Raw genomic sequence first — 19,819 nt, 5'->3', positions numbered from 1 at the left:
CTCTTAGATACATCAGCTTGTAAATGACGGTCTCTCTGTCCTAACAGGTGGGAATACATGACTTTGAACATCCCCTGGGGCCTTAGGATCATTTTTCTAATTATCTTCATGTCTTTAAACAACAGGAGTGGCTGTAATCCTGTGCAATGTATAGCAGAGGAGACAATATTTTCTATTCCTGAGCTAAAAAAAACAATATAAGTAGGAATAGTTATTCCCCAGTTTTAGGCATTTAAAAACAAACCTTACCCAGTGATATTAAATACTTAACTAAAACAACAAGAGGCTGAAGAAGAAAGAGCTGAGGCATAAAGGGAAAGTGGGTTTCCCTTAATGTCACAAACACTGACAGTTTTGATATATTTATCAAAACAAGTACAAGGACACTGTGTGTAGGTGGCATTTTCTTCTTATAATCGAGAGCTGCAAGTTCTCCCCTGGCTGTTTCAGGCTGTGAATCTCTCATGGGCATACTGCCTCCATCAGAGGTTTTCTCCAATCATGGCTTTTTGCTGCAATTTATTGACTTTCTAAGGAAGGAAATAAGGGTGGTTTTGCTCATACACCTCGCTAGAACTTAACACTTAAATCCATACAGGCTACCAATATATAAATACTCCATGGATATTGGATTGGTATTTAGCTTCCCACCACCTGAACAATTCCAAAGCAGTAGTCTCTAACCCATGCTTCAAAAATAGCTATAATCTAATCCACCCTTATTCATTGCTCACAACCTTAGCACCTTTCCTGAACCACAGTTCAGGTCATCAGTGAGAACAAGCTAGATTTCATGACATGTAAAATTATATTACTGTGCTGAACACTTTTTTTCTCAATATTTTTGCCTATTGGTTAGCAAAGGTTGAAGTTCTCCAGCATACACAGATTGTCAAATCCTGGGATTCCCGGGAAACATCCCAATAGTCTTGGAGTCCTGCCTGAGCCTGGATAAATGGAATGTATTACAATCAACAAAGGACTTAATTAATGGATGCTGACATTGTACCTTCCATGGAACAAACAAAGGGGAAAGCATGGCCGTCTGCCCAAGGAGAGCTACAGTCTGACTTAGGCTGGCAGTACAGATCAGACACACAAGACCTGCAGAGGGAAGGCTGACACTGAGCTTTCCCTTTGTCTTATGTAAATACAGATACAGAGAGTGGCAGCAGAAAGCAAAGTGTCTCTCCCACGGACCCCGAGGCTTTTCTTGCCTTCTTGTCCAAAAGTAAGTTCAGATTTTATCTCTCTTCATCTTCCTGCTGTCTCCCTACACACACATGCCCTTTTTCTCATTAAGTTCTCCCTAAGTTAAACACTGGTTTTTTGCAGTGTTCCACATTTATTTCTACCAACTCAAAACTTAAAACTCAGCTCCCTCCAGAAGCAGATCATCTTATTTCCTCCCCTCACTTGGCCAAGGTCACCCATCCCCTTTGTTCAAGTGCTCTCACATATTTGGTTCAAATGCTCTCAAATATTTGGCTCAAAAGCTCATCCATCCCACCACTCCAAGGTATTTTTTTCCTTTTCCTACAACTGCTAAGAGCCTATAAGCTTTGCATGGTTTATAATCTCGGCTGACCACACAAGATCCCATCTCTTTCCATCCCGTCTTTTCCATCAAGATCATGAGAACCTGTCAGATACAATCACATGCTCTGACAGTGTGCTTAGACCCTGAGGACTGGATGCAGGAGGAACCACTAGCATCTATAGGTGGCAGGGATAGGAATAAAATCCTTTATGCAAAATAAGTTAGTGTACCACAGGATCTCTTCACTGTCTATACAGTAAGAAAAGGAAACACTCATAGTCTACAAACATATCAAATACAAATGTAGATCACAACTCATACCTCAGTACTTTCCCACCTCCAAAGCATGTTATTTTGGGGACTAGCATTTGTTGATTTGTTTATCTTCCTTTGCCAAAAGTCTGGAATTCATCATCAATCTGAATCCCTCCAGCTCTTCTGTTTCCATTTCTGTTCTGTTTCTTTTAAAATACTCTCCACTCAGCAGAAGTGTTACTTAGCTTTTGCTATTTTTTTTTACCAAGAAGTTTAAATGTATTGAAAGGGAACTGTAATAAGGCCCCTAAAGATTTTAGACCTGAATAAGTGACACACACAAACTTCTCTTCCCTGCCATTCAGAAAATTGTATTACCACGCGCAATATTGTCATTATCCTCTCTCCTATTACGCCTGACACAAAGAAGTTGAAATATCTACTTCATGCTGGTAAGAAGGGGACAGAACAAAAGGAAAATGTAGCAAAAATAATAAAAAACCCCAGCAACAAAACCAAACAGAAGTGAAGATATTTTTAAAGTACTTACCCAGCATCAGTGCTATTGCCGCACAGTAACACATCTTCTGTACCATTTTTTATGAAATAGTTCACTGCAACAGAAATAGAGAAATGGCTTCTGAATAAACACATTCTGGGAATGATAGCATTCAAAAATATCATCCACCAACCAGCATATTCAGTTGGGACAGTAACTGAGAGATGAATGGCATCCTTTTGCTTTGTTTTGCTAATTTTAACTTCTATTAATTGTACAAACAAATATATTTTTCAAATCTCTTTAAGCACTTGTTGTTTGTATTCCAGATCTGAACAGCTGAATAAGGTGGCAATGTGCTGTGGGCAATGTTTGTAGGAAACCTTATCTAGCCATGTCCCTGGCTGTTCTAACCAAGAACATTGTTACTGAGTTCCATAAATGTAATGAAACTAAGCCATATGTTTGCCTGTAACTTTTAGTCTCTGCACTGATGATACATATATTAATTGAAGGTTGTGATAGAAATTCCTGACTCATAGGTTAAAAATGTAACCAGCTATAAGTCAGAATGTAATAATACTAACAAAGCAGCCCACTCCTCCAGTCTGGTGGATTTTGCTCTGCATAGAAAACAGAGTATAAAGTAAAAGAAACACAAATGCACCCTGCTAAAGATCAAACAAACAAGGAAGTATTCATAAAGACAAATATTTATCAATGTAGTCATGCGTAATGGCAATGAGGAGAGACAGACACTTCTCAAGGGAGACTCGGAGGAGCAAGCTAAATTTAAGTGCTGTGGATCATTCCCTGGTTGACTATCAATAAGGCTTAAGGAAATTAACATCTCCAGGCTAATGAGAGACTTTGCATACACAGTCCCTCTTCTATCCCCAGCCAACCAAGTCTAACACTCAGAGACACAGAACAGGAGGCCAACTTCTTCTCTAAAGGGTGAGCAAAACCAGCATTCCAGAGAGAGTGTGAAGAAAAGATGTTCTAAGGAGCATCTTTAAAACCTGAATGGTGGCATGGAAAAACAGATAAAAGCATTGATCTAAAAACATAATAAATGCAAAACAGAGGCCTGCAGGTGACTGGTGAAGGGTAGATAATCTGGTGTTCTTTGCTGCAGCAGAGAGGACATGATCCCCTCTTGACACAGCACACGATGGTGGCAGCCTTACAAAGTAAGACTTTGTGAGCAGACGGGCCTCTGAAGATGACGCTCTAACAGGTTCTCCATTCTAGGCTAACCCTCTGTTGTGAAATGTTTTAAAAATGAAGAGTGACAGCTTATCCAGGCAGGCTATGCAAAGAATGCTCAATGGCTCAACCACCGAACAGATGTGCTGTGGCTTTCTCAGTAAGCTGCGAGCAGTGGAAAAGCCCTGCTCTGCTGCATGCCAAGAGGGAATTACTGTCCCTGAGCTTGTGGTTACGAGGGCACGTGATGGTGTTCACAAGTTATCAGAGCATATATCCTGCTCAGACGGTATGTTCTTCAACCTTGTGTTACACGTGGGTGTTCTACAGAAGCATCTTGCCTGACAGCAACACCCAGGAATTCAGTATGGTTAAGGATTGGTGATCAATCACCACAGAAGGGGGAAGGATGCCACGTTCTGCATCACCTTCCGCCCTCCAGTTCTGCTGCTCAAAGACTTGTGCTTTTCTCGGGACAGGTGGTATCTTATTTGGGATACACACAGTCAGTGACACAAACACACCAGACCACCTTCTCTTTGAACTAGACGATCTTTAGTGTCCCTTCCAAAACAAACCATTCTATGATTCTATGGTTCAAGGTTTGATCAAGGTTCTGGAGCACAGTGCTGGTTGAAGACTGAACCAACACCTCCTGCTCAGCCAGATCAGAAGATGAGAATAGAGTTTGAGCACAGGATTAAGGAGGACAAGGAGACACTGTGTGCAAAAAAAAATTTGAATTCTCAAGAACAGACAAAATTCTGTTGTCTGCTGTTGACTTTAAACATCTACATTTCTAAAACAAGCAATAAGGCAGGTGCCAAAGAGCCCCACTAAATGCACACTGAGGAACTGGTGCACAGGTGCTGCTGGGAGGGGGTAACTTCACCAGTGGGTCTGCAATTGTGCAAGGGAGTGTCACAGCCACCATGCCAAACCTCAGGCTGAAGAAGAGCTGAGCTCCTGATTCCCTACTGATAAATAAAGAGGGTATTACAGTATTATACCCAAGGAGACAAACTGCTGTATTAACAAAAATGTGCACAACAATCAGTTTGTCCCTCAGAGCACGTTGGTTTGGATTTCAATCAAGCCTGCTGGGCAATCAGAGGTCTGCAAGAAGCAAACAGTCATCACTCTTGCTTTTAGGAACAAACCACCTTGGTATCATATTAACCCATGGCCTCAGCTTTCCATCAGTTAATTCTAACATGGGCAAATAACAAGAAGCTTCTTTTTCATATAGAGGAGGATTTTCTCTCTGAAACACAGACTGCTCAAACTGATAGACACCACCAGAAAACACAACGACTTTTTCATTGTCTTGGAAAAGTGCAATTAGTTTTTTGTTTTGTTTTGTCAGTTTTTTCACTTAAAAATTTCAGCATGTGAGTGGGAAATAAAATAGGAAAACAAATATGGAAAACAAAAGCAAAGCCCTCTATTTTAAGTGGGCTTTTGATTTATTTATTTTATCTTCAAAGTAAAATCAAGCCAAAACAATGACATTTATACACATGTGTGTGCATACATAAACTTTATGCAACGTGCCATTCTTTCCAAAGGAAATGCTTTTTTTTTTTTTTTCCCAGCAGCTTTACTAAAATGCAGATGTCACAGTTACAGGGTATACATTGCCTTTTAGGAACTTTTCTACAGGAATTTATGGAGTAAGTCACAAAATTAAAAATGGTCTGAATAACAAGGTCTCCTGCAAGCCCATGCTCTGCCTCCTACATTTCTCAAAGCACACACCACTGGTCCTAGCTGTAAAGTCACTATATGCTAGTCGTGAGGAAATACACAAATTCTCTTGGACTATTCTGGCAATCTCTTCCTTCCAAAGTCACTTCCTCCTCATTTTGGCTGTTTCATTCTACACTTTGTCTGTTTTCTCAATATCTTTCAAGTTTCTGCATTGATCCCTTCCACATCAGGTGATTCTAAGAGAGCAAACATTCACAATGTCTCCACTTGTCAAATTAACAACAAAAAAAAAAATAAAAGGCAAACTTCCTCAAAAAAATAATTTATTCCAATTAAAAGTATGCTCCAGTTTATGGTTTCCACACCTATATCACACAACAGAGCAGAAAGCCATTGGGATTCACAGACTGCAGGGTAGAAACCTTCCTCATTTCTGTGCAAAGGAAAGGAAAATTTTCTAGTTAAGAAAAATAAAAAAGGTTTGAGTCAGCTTAGAAAACACACTTTCTTGCCTCCAGCTTCTGTTCCTCCTTCGAAGGCCCAACTGAAATGTTGTTTTGACTCATCTTACAACAAATTAATTCCAATTTAAAAAAAAAAAACCCAACCCTATATATTATCACACTTGCATAAAGAGCAACATTCAAATATCATTAGTCACTGCCCGGGGAAGAGTCCTCTGGCTGACTTTCCAACAAAAACTTCAGAGAGGTGTCCGTTATCTCAGACTATTTATTGCAGCCGCACGGGTGCTCACTGGTCGGAGACTTTCTCCCTGTGCTACGGCTGGCACAGAGCATGGACAAGCCACCAAACACCCTGACTCCAAATTTAAAAACACAGTTCAGAGAGCCCCAGTCGTGATACGTGACACGGAAACAAAACAGATAACACCCCCTCCTCGCCCTTTTGCCCACCGGCGCAAACACACTGTACCTCCTGGTAATACACAGTAATTAAAACGAATCCTTGCTGCACTTGCTGTGTGCACACTGTGTCACACACGGTGAAGCCTCTAATAAACGAAATTGAGTTTGAAGATGAAAAACATGCCTCACAAAAGCGGTGGAACAGGCAGTTTTAAGGGTGTTATTAGGGAAGAATGCCTGGGAATAAATGGCGGTGCCAGTTTAGTTCATTCCTGCTGAAAGGCGTTGCAAATAATTATAATAATCAGTTACCCTCCTCTTGCTCAGGCCATGACAGGGGATCTGGCTCTCCTTTGCTGTCTGCTGGTATTTGCTGCTGCTGACCCTTCTGCTGGGTCTCACAGGCTCTTGGGTGCTCTCCTCTCCTTGCTTCCCATCCTTCCCTCCCTCTTCCCATGGGAACTCACTTCTGGCCCAGCTCTCTCCTCCCTCCTTACCCCATAACCACGTGGAAGGACATTTTCAAAACTTCAGTTCAAAAAGGAACAGGAGGAATTACAGTGAAGATAAGTGGGTTGGGTGGGTAGAAGAGAAAGGGCAGAGATCAAGGGGACAACGTTGCATACATCATTGGCTACTACATGAATTTATGGTAAGCACAGCTTTCGATTCAGGGCAAGAACAATCTTGCAGGAGACACAGAGGGCTGAGAGGACGTTGCAGAAAACCACTCAACCAGGTGCTGGGAGGAAAGTGGTCTCCTTCAGCTTGAGTGTCTCTGGTGAACTCCTGTTAGTGCTTCTCCCCGTGCTTGAGACAAGCCAAAGAAGTAATTTCCCAGCCAGGCTCAGCAGTCACCATAGCACAGAAAACACCTCCAGTTTTGGCAGTACAGCTTTTTCCCTCTTCGGGAAAAAGCACTAAAACTATCAATCAAGCCCTCTGCTAGATGGCTCCCGTGCACAAGGAAGATGCTCTGAAAGCCTCAAAGATCCACAGTACCTGGTTTGTGCTGCCCACACAGTCTGAGTGAACAAAAAGCACATCAGGAGCATCTGGAGATGTGCACTAGAGGAGAGTGGAGAATTTAGATGCTGTCAAATTGGTTTGGGGACCTTGCCAAGTCCATGAGCATCCCCAGGAAGACGAGACAGGAGACAATGACTAGCAATAAACACACATGCTGGCTTTTAAACATCTTCAGGTAACCTCCTTCCCTGCCTCTGTGTCTGACCAGTCACACAGACCCGTGCTCTTAGGACTGTAGGGTGCACAGCACGTAGCTAAAAGCATATTTAGTACCACTTGTTTAGACATATGCTTCACACTAATAGGCAGGAAAGTGCTGAAGTGTGCTCTCTGGAAGTTTTGTAGAGGGTTTGTGTTTTGCAGAATTTTTTAATATGTTTCACACAAAAGAATTAAAATAAAAAAATGCTACAAGGGTCGAATGCATTTGTGATTACAGACAGATGAGAGAAAAATTGGAAAAAAATACTCCTGCATTTACTGTGATAAAGAAAAAAAATAAATTGGATCAAAAACTGACTGAGAGACAGAAAACATATGTTAAGATGAAAAGTCAGTGTCTCTACAGGCTAACAGAGCCTTCATCTCTTTGTTACATTTTTAAGTATAAGGGAAAGACGGTGACCAGAGAGGTGACATCTACTATACACAGATTGTCCAGGTAAATAAAGTCTGAGAACAGGACTGAACGAGGAACACTAGAGGGGCCTATTCCACTTGGGAGGGGGGTGGGAATGGAGATAAGCAAAGTGGGATATTATGTTGTCAGAAAGTGAAGTAAAGCAGAGAAGGAGAAAATCTAACCTATACATAACCTTGTCAAGTCTTAAATTCTGTGTATAAGTTCAGGTACGAGAGATGGATTTCTTTTTAGGGATTCTTAGTCAACACATGCAATTTGAAGCTGTGATCAAAGAAAAGTGTAATATTGAGATACAGGAGGACCAGGATGAAGTATTAAACAGGAAACAACTGATAAACAGTGGCTTGTTTCAAGTAGTTATCTTCATTATCTTAAGCAATGATCTGGACAAAGGGATTGAGTGCACCTTCAGTTTGCAGATGACACCAAGTTGGGTGGCACTGTGGATCTGCTGGAGGGCAGGAGGGCTCTGCAGAAGAATCTGGACAGGCTGGATCAATGGGTTGAGGCCAATGGTATGAGGTTCAACAAGGCCAAGTGCTGGGTCCTGCCCTTGGGTCACAACCCCACGCACTGCTAGAGGGCAAGAGTGCCTCAAAAGTGCCCAGTGGAAAAGGAGGGGCTGGGGGTGCCAGTTGACAGCAGCTGACCATGAACCAGGTGTGCCCAAGTGGCCAAGAGCATCCTGGCCTGTATCCAAAATAGTGTGTCCAGCAGGACCAGAGCAATGACTGTCTCCCTGTGCACGGCACTGATGAGGCACCTCAAATCCTGTGTTCAGTTTTGGGCCTCCCACTACAAAAAAGATACTGAGGTGCTGGAGTGCGTCCACAGAAGGGCAATGGAGCTGGGTAAGGGTTTGGAGCACAAGTCTGATGAGGAGCAGCTGAGGGAGATGGGGGAGCTCAGCTTGGAGAAAACGAGGCTCAGGGGGACTTTATCACTCACTACAATGAGGCTGTAGCCAGGTGAGGGTTGGACTCTTTTCCCAGGTAACAAATGTCAGTACCAGAAAAAATGGTCTCAAGTTGTGCCACAGGAGGTTTAGATTGAATATTAGGAAATATTTCTTCATGGAAAGGGTTGTCAGGCATTGGAACAGGCTGCCCAGGGAGGTGATGAAGTCACCATGCCTGAAGTGTTTTAAGAGATGTGTAGATATGGCACTTAGGGACATGGTTTAGTGGTGGCCTTGGCAGTGCTGGCTTAATGGTTGGACTTGACCGTCTTAAAGGTCTCTTCCAACCTAAATGACTCTATGATCCAGAACACAGACCACGACATTGCTTTCAATAGTGTAACTGCCGGACTGAAAAGTACTGAGAAGGTAATGAAAATGACTGGGAAAATTTAAGAAGAGCAAAAATTGAAAAAATGGACATCATTCATCCTAGAAAACAGGTGACTATCCAGTAAAAAATAGTATGTGTTCTGGAAAAGGAGAACAGGGAGCTTTGTGTGCTTCCAGTGACAGAACGTGATAACAATGTTTTTTGCCTTGAGAAAACGGAGAGGGGAAAAAAAAGAGAGGAATTTTCAAAACTAAAGATAAAGGAAATATTTTTCACTACGCTTCCCATTTGAACTGCTGAAATTGCTGCCACAGGCTGCCTCTGTGGCCAAAACATTCAAAGGGGGAGATTTGTTGCTTATGTAGATAAGGTTATCTTGAGTTATAATAGTTAATGTTAACAAAAAAATAGAAAAATATCTATACTTGGAACTCTACTCATTTTTTCTGGAGCATATGAGGCTGTTCACTGCCACAGAGAGATGATGCTGTAGGTACACCAAGGCGAGATTGAGCCTGGGAATTCCCACATTTCATCTCCACCTCACTTAGGGGAATTCAGCACCGATGAAAAGTATCAGGGGAAAATATTTCTTTACTTATTCCTTAAAACCAGTGCAATAAGAGAAAGCAGCGATGCAAGCTGTTCTCTGCTGGTGGTCTCACAGTGCACCTGGACTGAGTGTTCAGAGCTGAAGCTCCCTCTTGCCTTTGCAAGGCACATTATTGCTGAACCTGGAGCAAGGAGCAGCCCGTGGACTGGTTCCAATGGGCACAGACAAAGCCCTTTCAAATGCACATCACTGTGCAAGTCAAGGGGTATATTAATTTGGTAGATTATGAAGAATTTGAAGGTACAGGTTCAGTCTGAATCTTCTGTGACAGATCTTTCCTCTAGTAGATCTTTCTGTGAGCAGCGCTGAGAGCAAAAGAAGTGTACCCAAGGCATAAATATTCCTGTTGTACAAACTGTTCCAATAAAAGAACTAGATCTTTCACCACAAGGCCAAAAAATATCTTACTGAATGGTCAGAAAGAGACTGTATTGGATTCAACATTACCAATTCCCATGCTTTTCTGATCCTTGCATATCTGTCGGGGCTTTCTCGTTCTATTTAGCTTAAAACATTAAAGTGCACAGGTACAATACCCGTGTTAATAACACATCAGAGCATTAAGTTTTGAGCATTTATAAAGCTATTTATCAAAAGATCCACAGCACCCGAACAAAGCCACAATATTTACAGTTAACAGAGGAGTAACGTGAATAGATTCCATGCTGGCAAGTACAGTCTGAAAACCCAGAGAGGTTCTTTGTTTTAATCACTGGTTCATGTACAATCATACATAATAAAACACCTATTCCAGTCCCAACTTGATTTATTGCTTCTCTCCTTCCTCCCACCTCCATAATTACTCATCAAACACTCTCTGTCTTCCATTACCACCTCAGACAACACCTCAAACACTTCAGCTCTCCCCAAACTTGCTGCGTTTATTATCTGACTTGAACGTCATTGTTTTCTATACAGTTCTCATACAGATTCAGAGTATCTGTTCCATTTCAGTGGTTCAGAAAGCAAAAATGAAGCGATTCATCAGGCAGAGATAACAATCAGGCACGTTGCTTAAAGAAGATACATATGTACACACACTCTCATGTATATGCAGAACTACACTTTTATATATTCACAGATATATGCCTCAACATCCATGCTTGTTCACTTCAACAGTGCATTTCACCCAGGACATCAGAGAGAAGGATGTGGAAAGGCTCTAGGATTACTTCACATTGTTCTGGAACTGCTCCTGATTTTTCAACTCCCAGCAGCCAGACTGGCTCTGGTTGCATTCACACCACGCACAAGATGAGTTGCTTCCCACAGGCCTTTGATCCCTTCTCAAGTGCCCAAGAAGACCAGGATTTGGATGGGTATCACCAAAATTTCACATATTATATACATCTTTCTAAATATAGAGCTTGAAGAAACTATAAGGCTTTCAGGCCTAACTGGAGAAGACAAAAAAGATATTACAGCTATCTTGATCTGCACTTTTTCTTTTTAATTAAAGTTGTTTTGTTTTGCTTTTTCCCCCCCAGACCTTTGTTAACTACACAATTTGACTCCAGAAGAAAAGAAAAATCACTGCCACGAAATGAATACCAGAAACTAGTCCGGAAGAAAAAGAATAACAACCCTGGAATGCCTCTTTTAATGTATAAAATTAGTATCTGATTCCTCTCAGTAAAAGGTTAATAAAGCTTAAACATTTATTTTACTAGTTAATTATTTTTAATGTCAATTGCTTGGATAGGACTATCTAAAGGAAATTACAAAGTTGCTCTTCTTTACCTTAAAAGAGTCTGATTTTGAGAGAAAACATATGTAAAACACTCTGAAAACAAGACTCAGAGTGCCTTAAGTAGGGTATTTAGTCTAAAGAAAAAGAAAATACTGGAGTTTGAGACTATCATTCCATAAGTGATTTTATAATTTAATTATATTTTTAAGGTCCTTTTCTAAAGTATTTTTTCTTATGCATTCAGCCCTTACATTAAGCCCTGTTCAGCAAAAGTACTTAGATTTCTACTTATTGACTAGTCAATAATCCATTTTCATAATGGAATACATAAATGACATTAAAGATTCTAAAATCATCAGCTACACGAATCAACTACACTCAGTCCATTGGTACATCTCTAAGCCAGTGACATGTCTGACATCACACAGCTTTCAATCCATTCCAACTCACACATTCATAAAGCTTCGCTTCATCAAATACATCTTTAATTTAAACACCACAACTTAAGACAGCGTTACACAATTGTTATTTGGAGAAGCTTTCCTAGAAATCTTTACAAGTATTGAAATTAAGCTTGCAGTTTTTCAGTCAGCTGGTATTTCTAAACTATGAGCTCTCCAAAAGATAATCAACAGCCCCATAGCTTTGACATTGATATATTGATCACATAATAATGGTGTGGATGTAAACTATGATTATTTTCAACCTTTTTATTTTATTTAATTTCTATATACAATCACTGCTGCATCTAAAACTTCAGATTCCCAGGTTTGCTATTATTAATGTCTAAAAATATTCCTCCTTGGACTTATTGATTGCAATCTCTTACTAAATCTAGAATTTCAGATAGAAAAATAATTACTTATCAGTAGGCAGTGTTTTCCCAGACAAACAAGCTCTGCCTCCATTCTAACTTTACCATTGGCACTTGACACAAAATTTTTTTAGCCTGATTCTATCTGGTGCTCAGCTGTTTCTCATCCCACAATACACTCATACAGACAAAGAGTAGTCCTATGGAGGAGGCTGTGAGACCTGATGAGCTACTTCTGCCTTAATCTTTCTTTTTTCCCCCTCTGTAGGTTTGCAGTGGTAAGCATTACTCACTGGAGGGAAAGCCAGAATGGAATATTTTTTCTGATAAGCCTTCTTGGAGGTTGTGTAAATTTTGAAGACCTAGAGGCATTTAAATTGGTGGAAAGAATATAAAAATTCTCCTGTTTTTCATGAGAGGGAGGTGCCCATTAAAAGGCATATTTTAGATCTGCATCTCCACTGTGAGTTGAGGAAAGACTAAAAAGGTGTCTCATCTTACCATGACTGCTGTGCCTGGTAATTAAGCTGGGAAACCAGAGGCCCCTGCAGTAACTTGGCTGAAGTTTCCTTTACAGAATTAAGCTTTTTAAGAAAATGCCAAGAAACTTCCCTTAATGACAGTCTGATCAGGAATATTTGCTACCACTTGGTGATTAGTGAAGGTGAACAGAAGAGATCTCTTCAGTGTGAATTTTCTCACTGAATGCCCATGCTTAAAGGCACTGTCCCTTGCTTCCTAAGTTACCTGGCATTTCCTCCAGCTGCAGAAGCCATGGAAATGGCAAGAACCAGCAAATTGTTGGGTGGATAGGTAGAAATTCCTTATGGGATTTAGAGTATGATTATCTTATGGCAGATGCACAACAAGAGGAGAGAACCTGACAATTTTCAACAACACTAGCAGTCTTTTGATGCAGGACTGACAAGATTTAGGGAAAAAAGATTTTTCTTCTGCCACTGCAATTCCTGCACCACCACTCCCAGTGCTGGTACACTGCCTTTGCTGGTGGTAGAGGCAGGAATAGGGGTAGCAGAGGGACCGGGCAGCACCCGCACCATCAACCAGGATGGTTGTGGCAACAACGCTGGTAGAGCAGGAAACTACCTGTGGGTCTTAAAGATGTAATTAAGGGAAGGAGTTCCTGAAATGTGAGTGGTTATTTCCTCAAGGATCAGCCAAAAATCAAGAGTTACCTCATAACTGTGTTTAAGCTACTGATGATGCAAACAAAGTTTATGAGCTGATCTTTTTTCCCACCTATAAAATCAAAACAAGAGAATCAAGAAGACAGATGAGAAAAAATTTGCTGCCTGGAGGTTGAAAGCAACTAAGGAAGGAGTACAGAATTTTGTCCAGATACAAAGTCAGTTTTGAATGAAAAAGCAGATCTACAGCTATGCCAGGCCTTCTACACAACCAAAATGTCTCCTCTACCAAGTGCCCGTGGCACACAGTTATCTCAAACTAAAAAGGGCTTTGAAAGACTCAGAACTGAGTTCTTATCTTTCTTTGCACCTCATGACTAAATGTATCAGTTATTTCCTTTACAGCACTAAGCAATTCTTCACTGCATTACCCTTTTAAGGGGTTTCACTCAGTTTTGGTTTTTCATGCATGCAAAAAAAATGTTCAAAGGCACAGGAGGAGGCCAGTGCCATTTCAGAGGCTCCCTGCTGTCCTTTAAAACATTAAAAACTCTTTCAAATAATCCAAAGCAAATTTTTACTCTCCAAGAAGAGCAGAACTGGCATATCATCCTGTTTTAATTCTCTGTTTTGGTGTCCTGATAAACAAAATGAACAATTTTTCCAATTTTACTTTTTGGTGGTTTTCATTCCTTTATTTCTTTACCTTCCCCTTTTTAAAAGGTATTATTACAAATCCCTGTACTTCAGGTTTCTGTTTTCTAGGGTGCTCCAAACTAAGTGACTCAGCCACACTGGTTCTGAAATCTCCAAAAAGCTTTTGTTATTGTCTGTGCTCCCTTCAAGTGAACTCTGCTATCTCAACATGTTGGCCAATTTTCTTCTCTAGTTCTTCTTCAGAATCAACACTGACACTATTCTGTTTCTTAATATATTCCACTTTTTATCTAATTTGGTCTGCCTACACTTTAATCTAACTGTATGTATTGCTTAATTCCCTGCAGTACTTGAAATTCGGACTGTTATTAAATTTTGGTCAGTACTGGTCTTTTAAACAGTCACTTCATTTCACCATAATACTTACGCAAAATGAAATACAAAGCACTATCCCATCTAGTCACAAAATGAGCCAGTCCTTCCATTTCTGAATTGCTATAGTGCAACGGTCAACATTAAATGAAAATCCTACTTAACATGTTCTCCCTAGCCTAATAGCTAAGCCTCCTTCAGCTTTTTGAGGAAGGGTTCATTATTCTTTTTCAGAGATCACTATATTTTTCCTATAAATCTACTTTTCTTCTATGTCTTCAGTGGCCTACTGCAGTGCCTCAACACTTGAACTGTTTAAATCATTTTTGTCCATACAAAGTAAGAGATGACTGTTTGCCATAATGCACTATGTCTTTATTTTCAAATGCTATGAAAACGTTCATTGATATTAATATTACTTCCTAGTAATACCACATGGTCAGAATTCAATTCAGTTTAATCCATTATCTCACCAAGTTGATTATCTTTGTAATAGTTAAATCTCCTTTAGTGATAACAACTATATTTTCATGGCCATATTAACCATTGCTGGATTTCCTATATGGATTTCTGGGAATGTTTGCCCTCCTCCCCATATCAGGACCACACAAATAAACTTGCTCATGGTATGCTGGAGCAGCTGTACAATTCCACCCATTTAAAGCAGTGCTGCAGCTGGCCCTGACATTAACTGCATTTTAATAGAGCCTATCCAGTGGTACATTTACCCTGCTTCCATTTCCAGAGAGCCAGACTATCTTCACAGCTCCATTTCATCTTTTCACCTTTATTGCAGGGCTTTATGCTTCCAGCCATCACTATTTTATCTCCCAATGCCTCTGTGAGAGAGGGAGAGCAGCACCTCACACAGCTGTCAGTTATCTGTGGGCAGAGGAGCCGTGAAGTGCCTTAATCCACCACAGGTGCACAAATATCTTTACTAGTTCCTAGCTCATCTCCAAGCTGGAAGCACAGGGAATGTGGACAGGATAACATGTCAGCAGGCTCCTCACCATTCAGCATAGGCCCAAGAGCTCTTTCACCTTTCAGCTGATAAAGGGCTCTTATAGAGAGACATCGAGAGGACACATAACCTGATGGTCAGGGTCAGTTCCAAAGACAACCCTCATTCAGCCAGAGCTTTGTGACTTGCCCTTTCTTAATGCTGCTAATGTCAACCACATCATGTCTTAAAGACACCACTGTTGAGCTTTCTATTCCTTGAATGAAACTTTCCTAACACCACTGCTTCCAGGGCTGCTCAGACTGCAGGCAGAGGAATCCAGCAGAAAGGCCAGAAGCCACCAGTGGGGAATGGTGGAACCGTCCCTGGCCTAATCCCTGGTTCAACAGAACCCTGGGCCACGCCAGGCAGTTTCCAGGAGTCAGGTGTGGGGTTCAAATAGTGCAGATGGTTGGAGATACAGGACTGTCTGGTCCACACAGTCAGAGCAGAGGTACCCCATGGTACAATGCCCCATGGTCACTGCCTCCCAACATAAATTCCAGTAAAGGAGTTGACTAAGTGGTTTGTTTTCCTCCTCAAAATAAATAAAATACCAAAGGTCACTGGTCCTAAGTTCCCACTAATGCACATCAATCTGGCTGCTTCCTGCCCCCAAGAGCATAATTAAATTTTTTTAGATGTGAGGCCATGTCCGTTGCAAATGATGGAGGTCCTCCAGTGACTCAGGGGGTTTTGGAGCAGCAACACTTTTTTTTTTTTTTTGAGCTACTTGTTTACATTCTGAAGTTCACTTACATCAAATATTTTTGGGTTTTTTTAATGTTAATAAATAAGCTCAGTGAACCTATTTCATTGTAATGAAAAAGTTCAGCAGACTGTAAAGTGTTAAAAAATTTCTTTGGACTAGAAACAAACCTTTTGATAATAAACATCAGAGCATGAGATGCTGCAGGATGGCCTAACCCAGATAATTATTTAGGGCTCTAACAACGTAAGATTTTCTTAAAAAAATTCTCTTGGTATTTTTCAGATTAATAAAGACTGAATTTCTCTGCTTTACGTTTTGATTTTTTAAGGCCCTTAATTCAAATTTTGAAATTTTTCTACGAAATGCAAGAACTATGAATTGTCTTCAAGAAACAGCGTGCAAACCAGACCCACACACACAGAGCTGAAATTTTCAAGTGACTGCTCAGTTCCAGGAAACGGAGTTTTAAGAAATATATAACAAGACAACCTAAAACTGTGACAATCCTCAACAATGCAACAAGGACCTCATTCCGTATCACAGGAAAGCACCAGAAACACTTTCATCATGAACTGTGAAGGCACCACAGAGACAGAAAAAGTTTCCTAGGTCTTTCAAAACCACATTGACACCATGAAGAGCCAGTGGTCACATAATGCTGCATTTGCTGATTCGCTTACAGATCTTGGTCAATATACTTAAAAAAAAACCCAAGCAAAACCAAATAAAAAAAATCCCCCCCCCCCAAAAAAAAAGCCCAAACAACCAAAAGTCAGATTAACAGGACAAAGAAGAGCTTACCTGGATCACTAAGAAATTCCTCCGAGGTGTTCCACATCCTACCATCCAAATACAACGAGCCATTGGTGAAGTTAAACATGGTGTAATCCCTGACACACTTGTGTCTCAAGTTGCCCATGAAGAGCTGGAGGCCTATGAGGGCAAAGACACTCAAGCAGAAAACGGTCAGGATCATCACATCAGCAAGTTTCTTAACAGACTGGATAAGTGCCCCTACAATGGTCTTCAGCCCTAGGGAGATAAAAGCCGAGAGTTTACAGGCTGAGAGACTGAAACGTGTCTGCAGACAGCTACTTTTCACGATGAAAATCTCCATGGAAGGGGGAAGTTGGAAGTGTTTCTATCACATGTTTGCAACTGTGCGGCAGAAACGAGAGACAAGTGATCACCATGAACGTTTAGCTTGGCCTGCTTTTGTCTGGACAAAAGTCCTGGCATTGTACAAACACCAGTGTAAAAATGGAGGGAAAGAACTGGACGGAGGGACAGTGAGGTACAAAAATATTCATGGATAAAGAAAATGTGGAATGCGTTTTATATTTTCATGGATCTACAGTAAAGGCTGTAAAGCCTAAATCCCATTGAATTTTGAGAAGGAGAATCATTTTTAAATCACTCAGGTGATTCAGATAACTTTATCCCTCACATAAACAGATGAAGAGGTATTGAAATGCTGTTTATTCCCTGATTATTTTGCATATTTTAGTGCCAAATCCAACATGTTGTATTATATATATATATGAATAATTCCTCTGCCTTCAATTCATTTGCTTAAGACAACAAAAATTTGGGATTAAAAAAAGCCAAATAATATGGGCAATCAAATAAATCCAGTGGAAATTATCTGAGTAAAACTACCTGAGGCTTCAACAATACCTGGGCAAAAGTTAATCGTTTTATAATATGCTGCCAACGTAGATAAATCATCTTATTACATAACATCAAAGGCTTGGGTCACACAAATTAGCTTCTCAAGTATTATTTCCCCCTGTAACACTAGATTCAGTTTATTATTCTATAAATATTCAGATATGAATAATTATACTGTTTTCTCAAATGATATCCCTTGTTTTGAACTGCTCCTGAAAATCAGGACTATTTCAGCTGATTGAATATTACATGATTATGACCAAAAAATATTCCTTTGAAAAAAAGACCCTTATTATAAACTGGTGGGTTATAGTTCAACATTAATATCATCTGCACAATGGTAGCAATTTTGTTGTTTCTTTCCTATTTATATGTAATTAATACTGGTAAGTAGTAATAAGCGCTTCTGATAATTGGTGTCACCAGCATGGCAGCAGTAAGAGAAACTTAGTTAAATGGAAAAAAGAAAATGCAAAGAGGAAACAGGAGGAATTCTCCTGGGCAATATTCAGAAGCACATTGATTTGCTCACTGAATATGATCACACACATTAAATCTCAGTTCCTTGGAATTCCACCCCAAGAGTCTGGCAGCCTCAAAGGCTGAGCTAGTGCTGTGTAATTGAAAATAATATAAAAATGTATTTCAGGACTCATAGGAAGGCAAAATGGGTTTTTGGTCTTGCTTAAAATTCTGTGGTTAAAGTAAGGGGAACTCGCGGTTTCTCAAAAGAGGATGAGCTACTGGAATGGACAACAGGTGCAGCAGTCCTAAAATATACCACTCCTGCATAGGATATTGTCATTAGGTTAAACTGTGAATGATATCAACATCTATAAAGTGGCCATTTAACCAAAAGGGACTGACCCATCAGGTGTGGGTAACTTCCTCCATTAAATTCTTTGCTTGCCTCCTTAAAGCTAGTTTGTGGCACAATAAAGAGGCAAGGGTAGACAGCTCCCTACTCTGCTCAAAAACAGAATATAAATTATTGCAGGGCAAACATTAGGCAAAAGCTGGATTTTCATGCTACCTGTCTTCCTCACCAGAAAGAGATTTTACAAATGAGATCGGTTCTATTCAGGTAGCAACACAAAAAGGCTGACTCTGAACTTTTGAGTCCATCTGTAGATTTGACTACCTGTTTTGATGCCTAACTAAAAAGGAAAGCTCTTCTGATAATCTAGTCTGGATTAAACTTTATATCTAAGGTGGAAGTATCTTTACTCATAGCCCAATTTTGAAAGGACTTCTGGAGTGTCACCCCTACCCAGCATTACAAGACCTTTAAGACAGACAGGTCTCAAGCAAGAATTTAGGTGAGAAAAAGAAATAAGATTTGTAAATGCACTAGAATATTTTCAAATCTAATATTCTGAAATGTTTTCAATGCTTCTTATCATTGGTCGTCCTTTGAATGAACAGATGTTTCTTCACTGAAACTGGTGAAACTTGGGAAATTCAAATGCAGACTGAGTCTTAAGAAATGAAAAAAATACCAATCCACAAATTCTTTTACTGAAGTACCCTCTGTGAAATCCCTGCAGCACATTTAATTGCTCGTTAAGCTTGGAGTTTGTATTTGTATCATCTAAGTGCTCTAATTAATCTTACTCACACAGGCAAGGACGACGGGAGTCCTAATGTGAACTGGGATAATATTAGGAAACAAAACCTACAGAATTCTAATCACCAATAAAGACCATCTTTTTTCAAAATCATTTTTTCAAAATCAGGCCCCAGTATTGGTAATTTCAAGGTCATTTCATGAAACATGTTTTTCCCAGTTTAATTACTGGAGTTTTAAATAGAATAGTAATCCTATATTATTAGTTTTACGAGTTCATTCCTTGCAGGTATCGAGTAATTTCTTTAGGAGAGAGTTTTCTGCTTTACTGCCTTTTTTTGTTTCTTGTTTGTTTTCATAGCTTACAGGCTTCCGAACAGTTTAAGAAGATGGTGCTTCAGTAATACAATTTCTGTAATTAAAGACCATTTAAAAATAACTTGTACTCTGCCTCCTGGACCTTTATTAAAACTTTCCAGGAAAACCATTTGGATAGTGTTATACTTACAGTTTAACTGTTTTTTCC

General features: G+C 40.1%; 1 protein-coding gene across 8 annotated transcripts in view; it reads right to left on the bottom strand.

The window, feature by feature from the left end:
• LOC108503005 (sodium channel protein type 5 subunit alpha-like) overlaps positions 1–19,819 on the bottom strand; it is a 224,290-nt gene that overhangs the window by 141,944 nt on the left and 62,527 nt on the right. For 7 of the 8 annotated variants that reach the window (XM_017826522.1, XM_017826524.1, XM_017826525.1 and 4 more), the window contains 2 exons: positions 16,857–17,087; positions 2,346–2,409 (listed from right to left, as the gene is read on the bottom strand). In XM_017826522.1, the coding sequence (XP_017682011.1) occupies positions 2,346–2,409; positions 16,857–17,087 (295 nt within the window). The remainder of the gene's footprint in view (positions 1–2,345; positions 2,410–16,856; positions 17,088–19,819) is intronic. The other variant, XM_017826529.1, reaches the window with a different exon arrangement.

Source organism: Lepidothrix coronata, unplaced genomic scaffold, assembly GCF_001604755.1.
Source record: "Lepidothrix coronata isolate B3197 unplaced genomic scaffold, Lepidothrix_coronata-1.0 Scaffold128, whole genome shotgun sequence".
Classification (NCBI taxonomy): domain Eukaryota; kingdom Metazoa; phylum Chordata; class Aves; order Passeriformes; family Pipridae; genus Lepidothrix; species Lepidothrix coronata.
The sequence above is the reverse complement of the archived record's forward strand: the minus strand, read 5'-3'. Positions and strand labels throughout refer to the sequence as shown.